Source organism: Pteropus medius, unplaced genomic scaffold, assembly GCF_902729225.1.
Source record: "Pteropus medius unplaced genomic scaffold, Ma_sr-lr_union100, whole genome shotgun sequence".
In the NCBI taxonomy this organism is placed as follows: domain Eukaryota; kingdom Metazoa; phylum Chordata; class Mammalia; order Chiroptera; family Pteropodidae; genus Pteropus; species Pteropus medius.
The window spans coordinates 3,840,491-3,859,503 of record NW_024350924.1 but is presented as its reverse complement, the minus strand read 5'-3'; the positions used below and the strand labels follow the sequence as shown (position 1 = coordinate 3,859,503).

Here is a 19,013-nt window from a genome sequence, read left to right as displayed (position 1 = left end):
GGAACCAGGAAAAGCTTCCTGGAGGAAGACAAGCCAAATCTGAAGTGTGAGTTGGAGTTCCACCAGACCAAGAATGAAGGAACGATCAAAGGAAAGAGAACATTAAAATTCAAAAGCCCTGTGCCAGAAAGGAGGGTAGGAAGTCCAAACAAACGAAACGAAAAGGCTAGCGTGGCCACAGCCGAAAGAGCAAGGGAGTGTGTGAGGGCGATGCTGGGGTGTTGGGGGAGATGGAGCGTGGCGAAGGATGAAGTTGAAGAGGCAGGAAGGGGCCGGTTCCCTCAGAGCTTTCGTCTGTTATAAGAGAAGTGGGTATGTCTGTATTAAAGGTATTTAAGCAAGGGTGGCAGGATCAGACTTGCATTCTGAAAGAGAATGCAAACTGGGGGGGAGAGAACAGATTGGAAGGCAGCCAGAACAGATACGAAAAGACTGGTTGAGGAGAGTAATGCAGCGATCCGGTTGAGAGGCTAATTACTAGTAACATGAGGCCAGGGAGGCAGCAGTAGAGATGAAGAGATAGATGTAAATGCATCTGAGAGACACTTAGGAGAGTAGTAGCAAAAACGAGGGAGGATAAAAAGTCAAAAACTGTTATCGAAGATATCACCAAAGGGGAGAAGGAGGAAGAAGAGCCTGAGAAGGAAACGGCAGCAGCTCAAGGTTTAGAATGAAGATGAATGAATTAGACATTTACTGAGCACCTACTATGACCCAAACACACCGCTATGCTCTGTAATACATATATATGATGAAATATTATAGATGCTATGCTGGGAGTGGAAACTGAAACGGAAAGGGCTCAGGTTACACAATAAGGAGGGAGAGTGGGTGTCAAGAAAAGTGACATAAAGGAGATGATGTTTGAGTTGCCTTGAAAGATGAATCACATTTTCTAGGCAAATAGAGGAAAGAAGCGTATTCTAGGCAGAGGAACAGCATGAGCAAAGGCATGATTTGTCATGTTTAGGGAAATGTAAATATTTCACCATTGCTGGTGTTTTGAGGGTGGGGTGGGAACAGGAAATGGAAGAGGAAGAAGAGGCTGGAGAGAAGAGCAAGACCAGATGATGGAGGTCCCTAAACAAACTCGACCTTAGGAGCAATGGAGAGACTGTTGAAGAAGAGTAGCACGATTACATGTGGGTTTAGGCAACAGAGTAGAGGGGCGACCGGTGAAGGGCCAGGCAGTGGGCAGAGGGTCCTTTAGTATTTAGAGCTCCAGAGAAGAAACAAAGATGATGTGATCAGAGGCAGTGGCCATGGGAAGAGGTAGGGCAGATGAGTTATTTATTAGTTGTGAGAGGAAGGTGAGAGAGACAGAAGACTTGAGATAACTCCCAGTTTCTGCATTGTACTGTTGACAAACAGTGGCAATATGTAAGAAGGGGGTGTAGGACTGGGCATAAATAATGAATTTACTTTTGGACACATGGAGTTTAGGGTGCTTATGGAACATTCAGGTAGAGATGTCGAGAGGGTAGCCAGACGCACAGGGCTGGGGCTCAGGGAAGAGATCTAAGTTTGTGCTGTAAAAACTATTTGTCTCTCCTTTGGTCCCAGAGCTTCGCTTGTGGTTGGGTAGTGACAAGTTCTGGCCTATGGATTATGAATGAAAGAGATGTAGGTCCCTTTTAGTTAAAGCATTTGACTGTTGAAGCAAGACCTCCTCTGACTCCTTCCCCGCAGGGTGATGATAACAGAGGTTTTGTGACGAGGTGAGGTTGAAAGCTCTAAAGCTGGATGACTGAGTCATCATATGGAGTACAGCTTCTCTGAAGGGTCACCTGAACCTGCCGCGGATTCTCTATGAGCAAGAAACAAATTCATCCATGTTACATTACTGAGATTTTGGGATAGTTTCATATCTCACTTAACCTAACCTATCTTGCCTAATATGATTTAAGATATAGATTAGGAAGTCATCAGCATATACGTGATAGTAGAAGCCATGGGAATGGATAAGATCATGCAAGTACAATTTGTAGAATGAGAATAAAAATCCCTAGGATAGAACTCTGGGGAACACCAATATTTTAGAGGGAGGCAGAAATAGTGGAGTCAGCTAAGGACACTGAGAGGAAACAGTTATAGCAGTAATAGCAAACATATGCTGTTGGAAGACAGGGAGGAACGGAAGGAAGGAGAAGCTGTGGCCAACAGTGCCAGATGTTGCTGAGAGAGATGAAGTAAGATGACAATTGGAAACGAGTTTATTGGGGGAAATGAAGAGATCATAATCTCTGCTAAAGGAGATACCTTGGGTGTGGCAGTGGTGGGGTCTAAGACTTCAGTGGGTTAAAGAGCGAATGGAAAATCCCCAGACATACAGCAGATCAGGTCTTTGAATAAATTATCTTGTTAAAGAACACCAACTGCTGGATAAAACATTTCAAACACCGTAATTTAAAAATGCGTGGCTGAACTAGATGTTGGAAATCCTAAAAGGTCAGAAAGGAATTGCTGAGTGAGACCTGGAGCTGGTGTTTGCTCTGGAAATAGCCACCAATTTTGGGTGACCTAGAGCTTGGGTCTAAATAAAGGCTCTGTGTATGAGGTCAGGAAACCAAGTGCAAAGCCTGCACTAAGATGGGAATTTGTACCGGACCTTCTGAAAGGGGACCCACGATGGGTGAACTAGGAAAAAAGCTATGCCACACATGGGAATGGTAGGGATACTTGCTATGTCACTTTTGTATTGCAGCATGACAAATAAGGACCGCATTTATCATCTCGGTTTCTGTGTGTTAGAGGTGGGGCACAGCTTAGCAGGGTTCTCTGCGTCAGGGTCTCACCAGGCTGCATGCAGTTCAGGTCATTGGTTGGGGCCTTGGTTTCATCAGATCCTCTTGCAAACTCCCTATTTGCTGGACGAATTCATTTCCTTTCAGCTGTCTATGACTGAGGGCCCCAGCTTCTTATTCGCTTTCAGCTGGAGTCTGTCCTCAGGTCCTAGAAGTCACCTTTATTTTTCTCCTCCTTATAGCCGGGCTTTTGAACAAAATACTCCCAAGAGCAGCAATGTCCTTGCTGTTGCTGAGTTGAAGGGACACATAGTCCCTTGTCTTACTTGACCTCTTAGCAAGTTTCCAAAGCACTTTCCTCCTTTGCCTGCTTGATCTCCATCTGACCTGAGGAAGCCTTCCTTTCTCACTCTATACTATTTTCCTAGGTTATTTCATCCATTCCCAGGACTTACTATCTATGTGCTACTGATGCCTTAGTTTATGCTTCTAGCCATAACTTTACCAGAGCTTAAGCTCATTTCCTACATGTCACCATATGGCTATCTAATTTACTCATATTCAATATATTCCATTCATATTCAGCAATATTCATATTTAATATGATATTTGATACTCAGTCAATAAAACTGAATGCAGTACCTTCTCCCTTGACACTTGCTCCTTCTCATCCGTTCTGTCAATGAACAGTACGACCACAGCCGGAAACCTAAGAGACAATTTGCACACTTCTCTCAAACTCACACTCCACTCTCCTCCTGATACGCAAGCCTTGTCAATTCAAACTATAAAATCCATGTCAAATCTACTTTTTCCCTCATTATCACCATTCTCTCTCAAGCCACCTAGACAATTGATGGCTTCCTAACTGCTCTTGCCATCCACTCTGTCCTCCATTGTCCTCCAAGGGTCAGAGTTGTAAAAAGAAAACACAACGAAACTTAAGGACGAATATGCAGCGGAGACCGTATGCGGCTTGCAAAGTCTAAAAACTATTACTATCTGGCCCTTAAGAAAAAGAGTTTGCTGACCGGTATTTTAATACTTTACTCATACTTTCCTCGACTTAAAATTTTACTGGCTTCCCATTCTTTTAAAAAACATAAGTCTTTACCATGGCCACAAAGGCCATAAACCTGCAGAATCTGGACAAGCTATGTCTCCAGCATCATCCCTGGCACTCTACCCTTCCCTTTCTATGCTCCAGTGCTGTTTTTCAAGGTGCCAGGCTCTCTCTTATCTCGGGGTCTTTGTATAAGAGGTTTTACTCTCTCTTTATCCTTCAGATATCAATTTAAGTATGATTTATTCCAGAAGAACTTTCACGATCTCCTGTACTAGATTAAATTCACTTATTATATGGGCCCCTATCACCCCATAGTTGGAATATTAGGAACACATATTGTTCAGTGTCTACATTGCTAGACTGTGAGCTCTGTGGACAGACACTATATTGTCTTACTTGCTATATCACTTGATATAGAAACAAGTGTCAAGGGAGTTTTGAACAGCACCTGACTCACTGTAATTTTTATAAATGATTGCTGAATGAGCTGTTTCCCCATTGAAAAACTTCATTCTTTCAAAGTCCATCCTTATCTTTCTTGCTTTAATGGAAGTTTCCCTTCTGTTGAAGGCTAATTCCTCAACTTGTCATCTGAATATCATACTCCAGCTTAAGGATTTTACATCTATCATCCCTCTGTTACCTTTTTCATCCTCTTCCTTTTACTGGCTCTTTCTTCACAGGTATTATTTGTTCAAGCCTCTCATCCTAAATCATTCCCTTGAGCCCACCTTTGGCTCCCTCTAGTTACTATCCCGTATCTACTGGAATGAGTGGCATTCGGGAAATGATTCTTCATTGGTCTATTTCCTCACTGCCTTTCAATCCTTGAACACCACTAAAATCTATCATCTGTCACTGCCATTCAACCATAACCACTCTAAGGGCCACCAAAGACCTTCGAGCTATTAACTCTAATGGGCGCTTTCTGTTCTTTCAATCTCCCCGAAAAATTTGCTCTTTCCACATTAAACTCCACTCTCTTGACTTCGTGACAATCCTCTCTCCTGGTTTTACTTCAATGCTGGCCGTTCTCTCTTTTGCAGAATCCTCTTTTTCTGCCATTTCTCCAACACTAATGTTCTTTCATGGCTCTATACTTAGCCCCATTCTTTTTCTTGAAACACAGTTCCTCCTATATTCTAAATCACAGTGAATAGTCTTTTTCTTCTCTCAAGCAGGAAACCCATGACTCAACTTAATTCATCCCTTCTTACATATTCTCCCCACTCATCCTACTAATGTTGCCTTTAGTATGTCTCAATTCTTTCCTTTCCATCCACACTGCCAAGGAAGGCCTTTAGTTAAGATCTTCAATGTCCTTTAGCTAGAATGAGCCAACATCTTCTCCAAACTATCTTCTATTGTTGCTAGTGATTTTTCTGAAACAAGAATCTAACCATTCCTCTGTTTAAGACCTTTTCATTGGCTTCTCTGTCCTCAGAACAAGATCTAACTTCTAAGCATAGCATTTAGGGACCAAATATAACTCCTATTTATATTTTACTCTTGAACTTCTTGAGTTTAAAAAGTTACTCTCCTACACCAACTTCTCTACAATCACCAATGCTGCTCCATCTGCCCGGGACTCTAATTCCCACTCTTAGCTAACTTCCTCTCTCAAACGCCCACCTCTTTTTCTAAACTGTCACCTTTCTGCTATCTCCATTAATTAGGTGCCTTCATTGACTTCCTGGGACTAGGATTTTTGCTTTAAGTATTACTCATTCAGGTTAACATTTGATGGGAGAGTGGTGGTTTGTAACGTCAATTCGATTAGGCTGAACTGTACTGTACAAAATTTGCTTCTCGGATGTTCTAGTGAGCCACAAGAGATTCTTAGATTTCAACTGCCACTCTATTGCAAGATGGTAGAATAAATTACAAATTTTAGAGGACAGATGTGAAGCAGCAAACACTCTGTAGTTCATACACGTTGCTGTGATGTTAGTCCCCTAGTTTTAGCTGGATGTGCAAACTCTCAACCTTTTTCTGGATCAGCCTTCAGCTTTTCTAACCTTTGGACTAGGTGTGTGTGATAAAGGGCCTGGGGTTTTGTAGGACAATCAAGGTCTGAGGTAATAAAAACTGACAAGGATTTCAGTTTGTGATTGTGATTTCTACTCATTCCTACCCCCTCCCACTTTACATCCATTTCCTCTTCTTAACTGCCTGTTCCGTGGCCTACATCAGAAACAAAAATAGCCTTACAGAGACTGCTTAGTCAGTTCCCACGACAATGTAAAGTCAAACCCCTTACACATGAACACATATCCCAGGAGTTGCTTCTCTGACTGACTGCTGATGGTTATGACAAGCAAAACGATGAGGCTGCTGAGACTACCAAGATGGTTTGTCATTCTCCTCTCAAAGCTCACCTTGTGCTAACGTCTATTCTATTACACATTCTTATTGCCTTTCTAGTGGATTCTTAACTCTTTGAGGTAGGGATTTTTATCTCTGTATGATCAGTGAAGGGTGGTGCTTAGCACAAACTAGGTGTTTACAATTGTTAAATGAATAATTTGGAACCTCTGTTGAACCATCAGAATCTCTTTTAAGTAACAATAAAGATGTCAATCTAACTTATTGGTGGATAATGAAGTCAAATTTACATAAATTAAAATCCTAGGAAATCAGTGAAAATAGCAATTACCCACATGATACATATTTTCAAATATTTCCTATAATGTAAGTTGTCCATTTGTATATAAGTAAATCCTTATACAAGTATGGGAGAATGAGACAAACCTACAGAAGGGCATAATTTGCTGATTTATCTGCCAGATTATTAAGAGTGATTTTATGAGTCCATAATATTTTCTACAGATATGATAATAGTAAATGATCTGATATACAATATTTCTTTTAGTTATTTTAAGAATACTGAAAAGCTTTAAATTTCCCATGACCTATTAGCCAGAAATAGCTTACCACTAATAACCTTATAAACAAGATTATCAGTTCAATGGCATCTTTAATTTTTATCCATGTGGCAAAGATTGAAATAATATTTCAGAAAATTATGCAATCTGAAAAACCTTGTTTCGTCAGTCTATTGCAAGATGGTAGAATAAATTACAAATTTAAACTGTAACTTGGTAGTCTCTAGTCAGGCACTAAATTCTATTAAAAGCAAACTGCTGAATCAAAAGTGATCACGGACCAACTTAAAATGCAGAGCAAGAAGGACAAGAAGCATCTCACTGACCAACAGATTGTTTTAATTCTCTTTCTATATGAAACCAAGCTTTTCATTTTCAGGTAAGATGAAATGAAACTTCAGTAGACCGCAGTACAGAAAGATTCTGTCCCATAGGCTAGCTTCCATTTAGTCAGTCAACTGTTTCTAGCTGTCTCGATCAGGATAGACGCATTTACAGAACTGGCTGTGCTTGGGCCTTCTTTGCAAGCAGCTTTAGATCTGCAATGCACTTGGCAATTGTCTCCTTTTCCTGTGATAAGGAGAGAAATCTGGTTAGATCTTTCCAAATCACAGAAGGGTATAAATACCACAATTCTAAAAGATACCTTCGACATGACCTTGACGGCCCTACACAATCTCAAAATGGATTGCTGGCTTAACATAATAGATTACTAGGAATTATTTAATAATTTAACAAGGGGAGATACAATTTGGTTTAAGCAAATCCAGGGAATTAGTTAAAATCCTCTGGCTCATAGCTTTTATAAGTGAAACCTATATAGAGTTTGAAGCCAGATACTCCTGTAACCACGTGCCATTGACGTTAGCTTGTACAGCTAATAGCTGCTTGAAAAAGACCAACCTAACGAACATTAGTAATACAAAAATGTTAAGAATGAAAACAATTGTAATCCCTTTTCTGTACTTTTTTTGTATTTATTGAGTTTCTTATATATATTATTTTTATTTAAAAGGGTATTAAAAATATTAAATATTTTAAAAATTAAATATACTATATATCTGGGAAAGAAGAAATCGTGGCATAAATTAGTAAATGAAAAACATCGAAAAAGAAAATCAACTTTAGATAAACAATATAAAACATTTCTTTTCTGTTCAAGACCAATAAATCGGGTGGCTGGAAAGAGAAATGGAATGAAAATCATGGAATTATTAAACGGAAGGAACTCAGATACAGCCTTGTCCAGTCTGTTTTACAGAAAAATTAAATATGTTGGTTAATGTTTCTCCCAAATGATGGAACTTGAACACAAGTCTGCCACAACCAGTGTTCTGAACAATCTTTCCCACTGTTTTGACATATGTGGTCAGAGACCCTTAAACTTTCAGGATGGAGAAAAGTACCACGGCAGTGGTGCAGCATTTTCAAGGTTGCCCTCATCCAGAAAAATGAACCAGGGGCACCCCACTGACTCTAGGCTAAAGACTCCTTGCCAGCTATTCCTATCCTAACAGAGCCATCAGCAGATGCTTGTCAGAGATAGCAATACAACTCCAGAAGCGTCAAACATCATGTACCTGCTGTGCAGAGATGCTCTGTACCACGTGCTTCTCCACCCAGTTTATCATGTGTTCTTGCTCCTTTCGACGCATCATATTCTGCACAGAGATATGGTAGTCCAGGCGACTCTTTACCTCCTTGTACACTCTATGCAGCCGTTCCCGGTAAGTAACCTCCAAGGCCATAGCAATGTTATTCTGAAGCAAAGTTAAGAATGATGAAAACTATTTGCATAGTTGAAAGAGCATTTCCATTCTGAGGATTCTGCCAATTAGAATACCCAATCACTTTCTTGCATTTTATGGAAAATTCTTTATTTTAATATGAAGATAACACAGACACATGGTAAAAAAACCTAACAGCATATGGTAAAAATATATACAGTAGTAAGTCTCCATTGCCAACCCTCCCATAGGCCACCAACTTCCTACTTCTTGGATCCCACCCAGAAATATTTAATAAACAAAATATAGGTATATGCACACACACACACATCACTTTTACTAATCATGACATGTAGACCCACCTCAATTTTAAAAAGTTACATTGGATTCTACAATATTGGTGTCCCGTAATTCATAATTTATTTAAGCTCTGTTAATAGATTAGGTTGCTTCCAATTTTTTCTACTATACATAATACTTCATATATTTTATACAACTTTGCACTTACTTGTGAATACTTGCTGGATCAAATAACAGCTAACATCTGTTGAGTACTACTATGTTCTAAACACTGTGTGTCAATTCAATTAAGTCTTACAATCACACTATGGGATAGTTACTATTGTTACATCATCTTACAGTGAAAAAACTGAGGCAGAAGCTAAGGAACTTGACCAAGGTTACAGAGCTAACCTTGTGAAGCCAAGATCTGAATATAAGGAGTTTAGGCTACAAAGCCTGTGCTATTAAAAATCCATTTTAAACTGTGATTAACATTGTCGATGGCCACAGAAGAGTTGTACCACTTCATTCTCTTACTAGCAACACGAATGTCTATTACTCCAAACCCTGACCAAGTTTATAAAACCTTTTACTCTCCACTATTCTGATAAGCAGGATATCAATTTTAATTGCCATTACCTGAGAAAATTTACATATTTAGAAGGTATTTACATTTACTTATTTTTTTATGAACTGTCCATGTCCTATGTCCTGGGGTGTTGGTCTCTCTTAAGGTAACTATCCTTTTGTGTCACATGGAATGCATGTATTAACTTTGTTTCTGGTATTTGTTTCTGGTCACCAAGAACCTCCATGCTGCTAAAGCCTATGGCAAATTCTCAAGCCCTTTATAATTTGTAGGGTGACTACAAATTGAAATAGCCCTTATTTTCACCTGTTTTCTTCCTCGTGTTCCAGTCTTATGGCTTTAAGTGCCACCTGTAAGCTCCTGATTCCCAAGTGCCCAGTTGGGAGTTCTCCCCATCATATAATCAATGGTCTACCTAACAACTCTACTTTGCTTACTCATAAGCATTTCAAACCAATGCATACATGACCAAGGCTATTAGCAACAAGGCAATCAAAGTGACTCTTCAAAACCTAAGTGAGATATCACTCCTCTGCTTAAAAGCTTCAATAACTTTCTTTCCCATTCAGAGTTCTCAGACGTCTCTAAGACTACATAATACAGCCCTGACCGCGCTCTACCTTGCTTCCTCTTCTTCTCCCTCTTACCCTTTCCACTTGAACTACATTGGCCTCCTGACCTTTCCTTAACCATACCAAGCAAGCTTCCAGATTTAGAGCCCTTGCAATTGTTCTTCCCTCTGCCTAGAATATTATTTCCCCAGAAATCCACACAGTTGTCTGTTCAAATATCACATTAGAGGCCCTTTCTAGGGTGCCCCCCCAAAAAACAGTAACTCCCATCTTCTAAAATCTCCTTCCCTTTGATAGTAACTTATTGATCTATATAGCCCTTAGTATCAGCTGACAAATCTGCTCCATTTTTTTCCTGTCCTTCTCTCAGTCCTTGGCTAGAAAGTAGACTCCATGAAGGCAGACTTTGTTTTGTTCTCTGTATTCCCAGGACCCTGCATTGACCTGTGTTTCCCTACAGGAAGAACACAATAAATATCCATTAAATAAATATTCCATTAATAAATAAAAATTTTAATGACTATCATTTGATTCTTTTGAAAAAGTTACATCTTCAAAAGCCAGACTTTGTGTGTGTACATATTATGTATAAGACAGAAAGCATTCTCTGGTTATAACTTAAATAAGCATGGAAAGAAGTTTTAAAATTTTCTAAGGTTTTCAAACATTCACGTGCTTAAAAATCTTTAGAGATCTTGTTTCAAAAAAATATAGATTCTTGGATAGTTCCTAGCAGAGGTTCTGATTCCAGTCCTGCAATGGGTCCAAAAACCTGCACCAGATGACTGATACGCATGTGATCCTGAGACCACACTAAGAAACACTGGCCTAGAACCCTAATGTTTCAGATACTTACTTTACCTTAGCATTTCATGTTTCATTTCAAAGGTGCTTCTATAAAATAAAATTGCAACAAAAGGACATTTCACTGTAAATATCAGGCATAAAGTACTGGGCTCAAAGTAAATAAAAACAAAATACTTGAACATGTTCCTAAAGTTGTTTTAGAAACTAAATATATTAGAATCTAATTATGCTCTGACCATGGTAAAAAACCCTACTACTAACTGAATCTGCTTTGTGAATTTGGAATGCAAGGTATCATATTTTCTTGTATAAGCATGTATGAAATAAAAAGCATGTATTTTGCCCATGACCTTAGACAGTAAATGTCATTTGTTAACCAGCTATAACTTAAGTACTATTTTCTGTTGTATGGATTGAAAATGTGTTCTTTTATAACTTTATTCTTTCTAATTTTAGAGTAATGATTCTAATTATTTACTTACTTGATACGTCTTAAATGTCTAAGTAGCTGTAATTGCCAGCCTACACTCATATCTTCTCTCTTCTAAATAAAATAAACTCAACCTATTCAACCACTCCTTATATAAGAGAGTCTAAATTTTTTTTTAAATGCACACAAGTAGGTAATTTCATTTTCCTTAGAAAGTTCTGAAACCTACCCTCTGGACATCAAAAAGGTAATGACGTTTTTGAACCAGTGCCTGCTGTGACTTCTCCGTATCAATTGCATCCTGGATGTATTTGATGGAAGCCTGCTTCGCTTCTTCTAGTTGGGCAATTTTTTGCTGCAATTATGACATTTATATAACAAAGATCAGTGAAAGCACCAAGGGTAATAAAAACAGATTCATTTTATTCTTCATCAAAGTTTTACCCTTCATTCATAAAAACACCCACGAAGAAACAAACATATAGAGAGAAATGCACAAATCCTTAAAAAGAATTGCCCATAATAGCTACACAATATTTTGTTGAATGAACAAAACTATGGAAAAGCTGAAGAAAGTTTGGTAGATTTAAAAAAATTTATCTCAACTTCTGATCTCAAATTAGTAACTAATATTAACACCTATAATTGTATTTACTAATTCCTAATTTAATTGAATATATGTGTGAGTATACATACATTCACATCAAAAACATCACTTAATGACCTTGATGCTTTCACTACAGCCTAAAATGGGAAATAAGGTTTACAGTTCTTACCTCATTGAGTTTATCAGCAAATTCCCCAATAGAGGCACCATATTTTTTAATTACATAGACAAGCAACCCTATTGTTGATATGGCAGAGATGGTCTCTGGGGTAACCACATATATTTCTTTGGACAGAAAATATAAGATAAGCCCAGTTCCAAGCACATAGGGTCCTAAAAGAAGAAAAAGTTATTTTATGATGAACATGCTAGGTCTAAAAAGGGAAGAGAGAAATATACTTCTGCATTTAATTAGTTGATAGCAAAGTAAAGTAATGATTTAAAATAATTAGATTCAAAGACAGAACACTGGATTGAGAAGCAGTATGACAGAGTTGAAAGAACAAGAATCTGGACTCAAGGAAACCTGACTCTGCAACTTATAAGGAACATCAACATAAATAAGCTCTCTGAGCTTAGTTTCCTCCTCTGTAAAATGGGAACAGAATCTTCTTCACAGAGTTGATAAAACTGAGAAATAATGTATGTAAAGTGCTTGGCACAACTGCTCAACAAACAGCAACTACTCTACAAAGATGTCAGGTAACTTTCACAAGTAATTTGTGTAGCAAAATATACAATTTATTGAATGTGAACACTGGTCAGAATAAAATCTATCCATTGTTGCCTATTTTTATTGAATGGGAACCTGATACTGGACATAAGCAAAAACAAACAAAAAACAAAACCGAAATTATAAAGTAGTATATATATATGGAAGAATTAAATATCAGCATTCTCAATTCCAATAGCATCTAATTATAAGGCTTCAAATATGGCAAACTTTTTCTTTAACCAGGATATGAGCTCTGAAAGAACACAAACCATGGTGTATATTTCTTTAGGATTTTCCTTTGTGCCTCACAAGAGGCTAAGCAGGAACAAAGCAGGCCTTTAGGACAACATTTTATAGTGTTTCTGAGCAACACTAGTCGTCAAAGGAAGTTAGGATGTATTATGCAAATAAAAGCGTTATACAATGACCCTTGAACGATGTGATGGGGGAGTGGGGACATGAGGTGCACTGACCCCCACCCTTGCATAATCAAAAATCTGCATGTAACTTTTGAATCCCCTCAAACTTAACCACTAATAGCCTACTGTTAACAGAAGTCTTACTGATAATGAACAGTTGACTAACACATATTTTGTATTTTATACATGCTGTGTTCTTACAATAAAGCTAGAGAAAAGAAAATGTTATTAAGAAAATCATAAGGAAGAAAAAATACATTTAGAGCATTTATTGAAAAAAAATCTCTGTACGAGTGTACTCATGCAGTTAAGCCCTGTTGCTCAAGGGTGAACTGCAGTCTCAAATATATTTTACCCAGAGTTTCTCAGATTCGAGTCTACTATATGTAACATTTTAGTCATCTCTGGAGATCGGAGGACACTAATGTTTCTTGCAATTTCAGTTAGGGAAGTGCTATTTTAGGCCACTCCTTGGAGGATTAAAAATAAATCTTTGGTTTCCAATGTTCCACAGTTATAGCAGTATTTGGGTACAGTAAGAATGGAAAGAACACTGAACTTATCTGGAGGACAAGTACAACTAGTACAACTCAGTCACTAAAAAGAGAACGATCTTGGCGAATTATTGGCTTTCTAGTAATAAAAAAATAAAATTGTTGTAAGGATTAAGTAACAATAATTGAAAGCATATTGCAATATAAAAATGTTATGTTTCAGAATACTTTATGCCTTTTTAAAAGGGGAAAAAACGGTAAGTATGACCCTATTTCTGTTTTCATGCTTATATATCCAATTTAATAATCTCTATTGCTTTACCTGGCTTTATTTTAATCCACAGCTCTTTCCATTACCTGACAGTATATATACAACACCGTTATTAATTTCTTTACTATCCTACAATAGAATGTATGTTCTATGAAGGTAGGTACCTTAGTTCACCACTGTAGGTCTAGAACAGTACCTGGCATAGAGCAAGCATTCAGTAAATTTGGTATACCAACAAATGGAGACAATGCTACAAAATCAAGTTAAAATCTCAACCACATTTATTCCAAAGACACGTTAGAGCAACTAAATCAACTGTTATACTGGGTCACTTCCACAATTTCCTTTTAAAAACAGCTGGCATGATTTTTGTGGTACATGTGGAAGAGGTAAGAGGCCACTAAAATCCTAGGTTAACATAAACTATACCATCCAAACATACTATCAAACATCAAGCAAATGCGCTCACCTGTTACACCGGTTTTGGGATAAAGGAACTGGAAGAATTCCTCAGGGATCAGCCCATGACGAACTTTCCCTCCATATTCAGGAAGAGGTGGTACAGGGGCAAGACTCGGCTGCCCAGTGTGAAAGATCCTTGTTGCCTGCAATACTCTACAGGTAGTAATTTTACACATTTAAAGTTTGTTCTTTAAAGAGAATACAATGTATGAATAATTAGAAACAACGTATGGGGATGAGGATTAAGGCAGTTTCCCACTGTCATAACAGAAAGAGAATAAACCAGGAATAGGAAGGTTAGGGTCCAACAGTTAACTGTGTGACAAGGGCAAATGACTTACTTAAAGCTGTATGTAACCGACCCAATATTAGAATCCCTTCCAAGTCTCATGGGTCATCGGTCTAGCACTTTCTTTGTCTACTATTAGCACTGAAATATATAAGAACATAGATTCCTGCAACTAGGCTATCTGGGTTCAAATCCTAAACCTGCCACTTGACTTTGAGCAAGTGACTTAACCTTTTGTAATTTCCGATTTCTCTAAGTGGGAATAAAGAATACGACTATATCGGGCTGTTGTGAGAATTAACTGAGTTAATAAAGTGTTTTGAAACATGGTGTTTGGCACATGGTAAAATTCGATGTAAGTAGTTAGCTAATACATGTCCACTGTGTTGTTTCCTTGATGGCAAGAAATTTGACCTTTTTAAATATTCTCTGTGATGGGTTCTGATCAGTACATGAAATGCTTTTTCTGTGTTGGATAGCTCTAATTATGTTCACCTTTGACTTGAATTGCTACATATATTCTTGAAACCTCCATCCATTGGTTCTAATTTTATTTTTCTCTGAAAGGAAGATAATGCTCTTATATCCATGTTAAACACCTCTTCCCCTCACAATCCTGACTGTCTACCACAAGGAGCTCTCTGGTTTTGTTTACAAAAATGAGGTATACAGAACTGAGCATAATACTCTAAATATAGCTTGACCAAATCAATGATTCTACAAATACATATTTTGAACTTGCTATTGCCATTATTGGGCTTGAACTATTACACTAGTAATAGTTCAACTGATTTGCTTATTAATCTTGTATTAGAGTAGACTAAGATTGCATTTTTAGCAGTTACAGCATATTGGTGTCTCATTACATTTCTAATGAAATAAAATCCTCTAGTCTTTTTCATATCTGCTGTCAAGCTTAGCCTCCCTTGAATATTCAGTATGTTTTTGTCCCTTACTTCCCCATTCTCTCTATCTGTATCCCCTTGCAACGTAAGAATTTATATTATTTCACTGATTTTGGTTCATTGCTTGTCTTTTTAATACTATTTCTGCCTCCCAATGGATTAGCTACCCCACCAACTTCTGAAATCTGAGAATCATGCTCAAAATTCTTTCATTAAATCAGGGTTTCCCAACTTCAGTACTACTGACATTTTGGGACTATTGACAGTCCTTTGTTGTGGAAGGCTATTCTGTGCACTGTAAAGTGATCAACAGTATCTCTGTGGCCTTTACACACTAGAAGCATTCAGTATAGCATCCCCACTCCCACTTGGTGGTGACAACCAAAAATGTCTCCAGACATTGCCAAGTGTTTCATGGAGGGAAAAATTGCTGCAGGTTGAGAACCACTGATTTTAACCAGAGCGCCAGAGAATTACTTTAGGCTGACACGAATCCTCTCCCCAACTGGCTATTTTACTTCAAGCCTTCATCATCTCTTGACTAAACTCATTAACAATCCAAAGCCTGGTCTCTCTGCTTCTCCTCAAATACCACTTAAACCTAGCCCCCTCCACACTAGCTGCCAATGCTTTTAAAATGCAAACTTGACTTTAAAACGCATCAGCAGGGTCCCTCCTGCCTATGAAAAACACACTACTTAATACAACCTACATGTTTCAGCAAATATAATGTTACCTTCCTTCATTCTCCTACGTTCCAGCCATATGGAACTACTTACATCTCTCAAAAACAAACAAAAAACCCCCCACAAAAACATGCTTCATGCTGCTTCTTCTGCCTGGCATGCCTTTCATTTAATAACTGCCAAGCCCAACTAACCTTAGAAGTATATCCTTTATAAAGGCAACTCTATAATCTTGGAGTAATTTTTACTCATTCCACAAAACATTTACTGATTTTCTACTTGTGTCAGGCCCTGGGAGCATAAGAATGAGCAAAGTCCCAGCCTTCAACACTCTAGTGGGTGAGTGGGAAGTGTGAGTGTATAGGTCCATACACAATTTCAGGCAGCTTAAGTTCTGAAGAAAAGTGGAGCAAGGTAAGGGGATAGGGAGCAAGAGAGTGGGAGAAAGGCTTTTTTTGGTAGGAGGTCAGAGGACATTTGAGCTAATTATCTGGAAAAAAGAGAGAGAGGAGCAAGTACAAAGCTCTTGTGGCAAAAATAAGCTTGGGAGTATTCAGAGAACAGCAAGAAGGCTTGTATGGCTGCAAAATGAGCTAAAAATAGGAGGAGATAAATCAAGAGGAAGGATGGGATCCATTCATTTTGGGCCTTCTGGGTTATGGTAAGTTTGGATTTTATTTCAAGTGGGATGGGGAACTCTGGAGGGTTTGTGGAGCTGAGTGGAAGACTGACATAATCCCTATAGCTACTGAGAGAATGGGCTGTAATGGGACAAGAGAGATGCAAGGAGACTAAGAAACTAATGAATATCCTAGGTGAAAGCTGATGGAGGTTCACTCTCTAGTAGTAGTGGAAGAAGTGGTCAGAGTGCAGATATAATGTGGTGCAGGAGCCATGCTGGTGTATTAGATACGGAATGTAAAAGAAGGTGAAACCGATGATGTTCCTTATTTCTTATATATGGATCTGGTGTATTTATTACCTGTATTATGATTATTTACTTGTCTGTATGGAAAGTTTTTTCTCTGATAGTTATAAGCTCACTTTATTGCACATACACAAAATTTGATTAAAGCCACTTTTCCAAGCCATAAAACAGTTACCAAATTTTGCAAGATTTAGGACTAAGTTTGGAAGTAAAGAGAAATCTCAAATAAAATTTACATGTTCTATGAAATAATATTGGCGATAACAGTTGCCAACATTTACTAAGCACATACTACGTACAAGGCACTATTTTTAGAGTTTCACAGGAACTGTCTCTTAATTTTCATAACCCATAATGTGCTATTATCTCCATTTTTCAGATGAGGAAATTGAGGTCGCACAGCTGGTACGTGGAGGAGCCAGGTGTACTTCATTCTTCTAGCTTTGGAGTCTTCACTCTAAAGCAGCAGTCCCCAACCTTTTCACAGCAGGGACTGGTGTTCCTATGAGAATCTAATATCTGACGATTCTGATCTTTCAGAATAACTGATCTTTCCAGCCCGCCCTGCCCTGCCTGCCATCCTGACCCCTGCCTTGTGTCGCTAACCTCAGTTCCTAAGGTAGAGCTGAGACGGTGATGCTAGTGCTGGGGAGCAGCTGCAAATACAGATGAAGCTTCCCTCCCGCTGCTCACCTCCTGCTGTGCCACTGGTTCTTAACAAGTCCGGTTCCTAACAGGCCACAAACCAGTACTGGTCTGCAGCCCTGGGGTTGGGGACCCTGCTCTAAACCACACTTGATAGTTGTTTCTTCTCCAGGCGGTGTATGACCTACATGAAAGCAGGTATTTAGCCTTATTCATTTTTCTGCTCTGGTTATATGGGTGGCAAATAAACATGACTGAATCGGTGGATTTCTGACTCTTACGATCTGGCAATAAAAGTCAGAATCTGGGAAAGAGATAGAAAATAACACACCTCATTGTTTTAACTCATATGAGGGCTATAAAACAGGAAGCAACAAACGAACGAACGAACGAACAAACTCATGGACAACACTATGGTGGTTACCAGAGGGGAAGGGGGATGGGGTAAAGATGAAGAGGGTAAATAAAGGAGGTCAAACATAAGGTGCTGGAAACAGACTAGATGTTAGATGGTGAGCACACAATGCAGTATACAGATGATGTACTACAGAACTGTGTTCTTGAAACCTGATGTTATTAACTAACGTTACTCCAATAAATTCAACAACAACAAAAAAACCCCAAAAAACTTGTCCTTGGGTATGCAATCTAGGAACTCTTGATTCCGGCTGCGGCAGCTATGTCTAGCTGAAGGTCAAAAGTGAGAGGGGCGGGGCTCAGAAGACAACAAAACCAGTTTCTAGCTTAGTTAGAACATATCACTTATACTCAATTTTGCATTTACGACGATGTTCCAGGCAATTACAAAAGTGCAAGTGTTTGAGGCTTTACCTGTTCCAAAATTACCTAAAGAAACGTAATTTCTGGCCTAAAGCTATGAGGTCACCGAGAAACGAAATGAGATGATAAACATGGACGAAGGGGATTATTACACCCCTCTCACTTACCCTGGACCGAGGAGGGCTGCGTTTTTCAGAGAGGGGGCTGCAAAAACACAAGGCGCAGGTCAGCAAGGTCAAGGTGAAATTTGGTCTGTCCCTTCCTCGGCCCTCGCAGGGCCTGGTCACTAAGGCCATGCACCCCTCTTTCCTGCACCCCGAGACCCCTACGGTCACCTTCGGAGAAGCGCTAATCACTCCCCACTCAGGCCCAAGTCTCAATGCACCTTTCTTCACCTTTCCTTCCACCCCCTCCACGTAACTAGACGCGCTTCTTTACAGTCACTCTAAAAGCCTGGACCCGGGTGCACACCTCTCACCTGCTGTGGCGGCGGCAGAAAGTACCACCCGGGACAACATGGTCAGCGAGGGGTCACTCGGCGGTCTTAGCGTCCCACTGACCTGGAACAGAGTCTGTCAGGGGCAGGAGCAAGATGGTCGCTCGCAAACCTCGCGAGAAGAAAACGTGTGACCTCTTTCCCTCTACTTCGTCTCGCATTTTTTTTTTTTCTCGCGATAAGAGGCACAGAGCATAGAGAAACTGCTGCCCGA

At 39.1% G+C, this 19,013-nt stretch overlaps 1 protein-coding gene across 1 annotated transcript; it reads right to left on the bottom strand.

Moving 5' to 3' along the window:
- Nucleotides 1-7,013: 7,013 nt before the first annotated feature.
- On the bottom strand, nt 7,014-18,995 carry ATP5PB (ATP synthase peripheral stalk-membrane subunit b). The gene is made up of 7 exons (XM_039841186.1): nt 18,782-18,995; nt 18,471-18,507; nt 14,078-14,223; nt 11,879-12,042; nt 11,332-11,457; nt 8,276-8,455; nt 7,014-7,265 (listed from the first exon to the last, which is right to left on the bottom strand). Exons 1-7 carry the CDS (start codon nt 18,819-18,821, stop codon nt 7,188-7,190), a joined length of 771 nt encoding a protein of 256 aa, XP_039697120.1. The 5' UTR covers nt 18,822-18,995; the 3' UTR covers nt 7,014-7,187.
- Nucleotides 18,996-19,013: the final 18 nt, after the last annotated feature.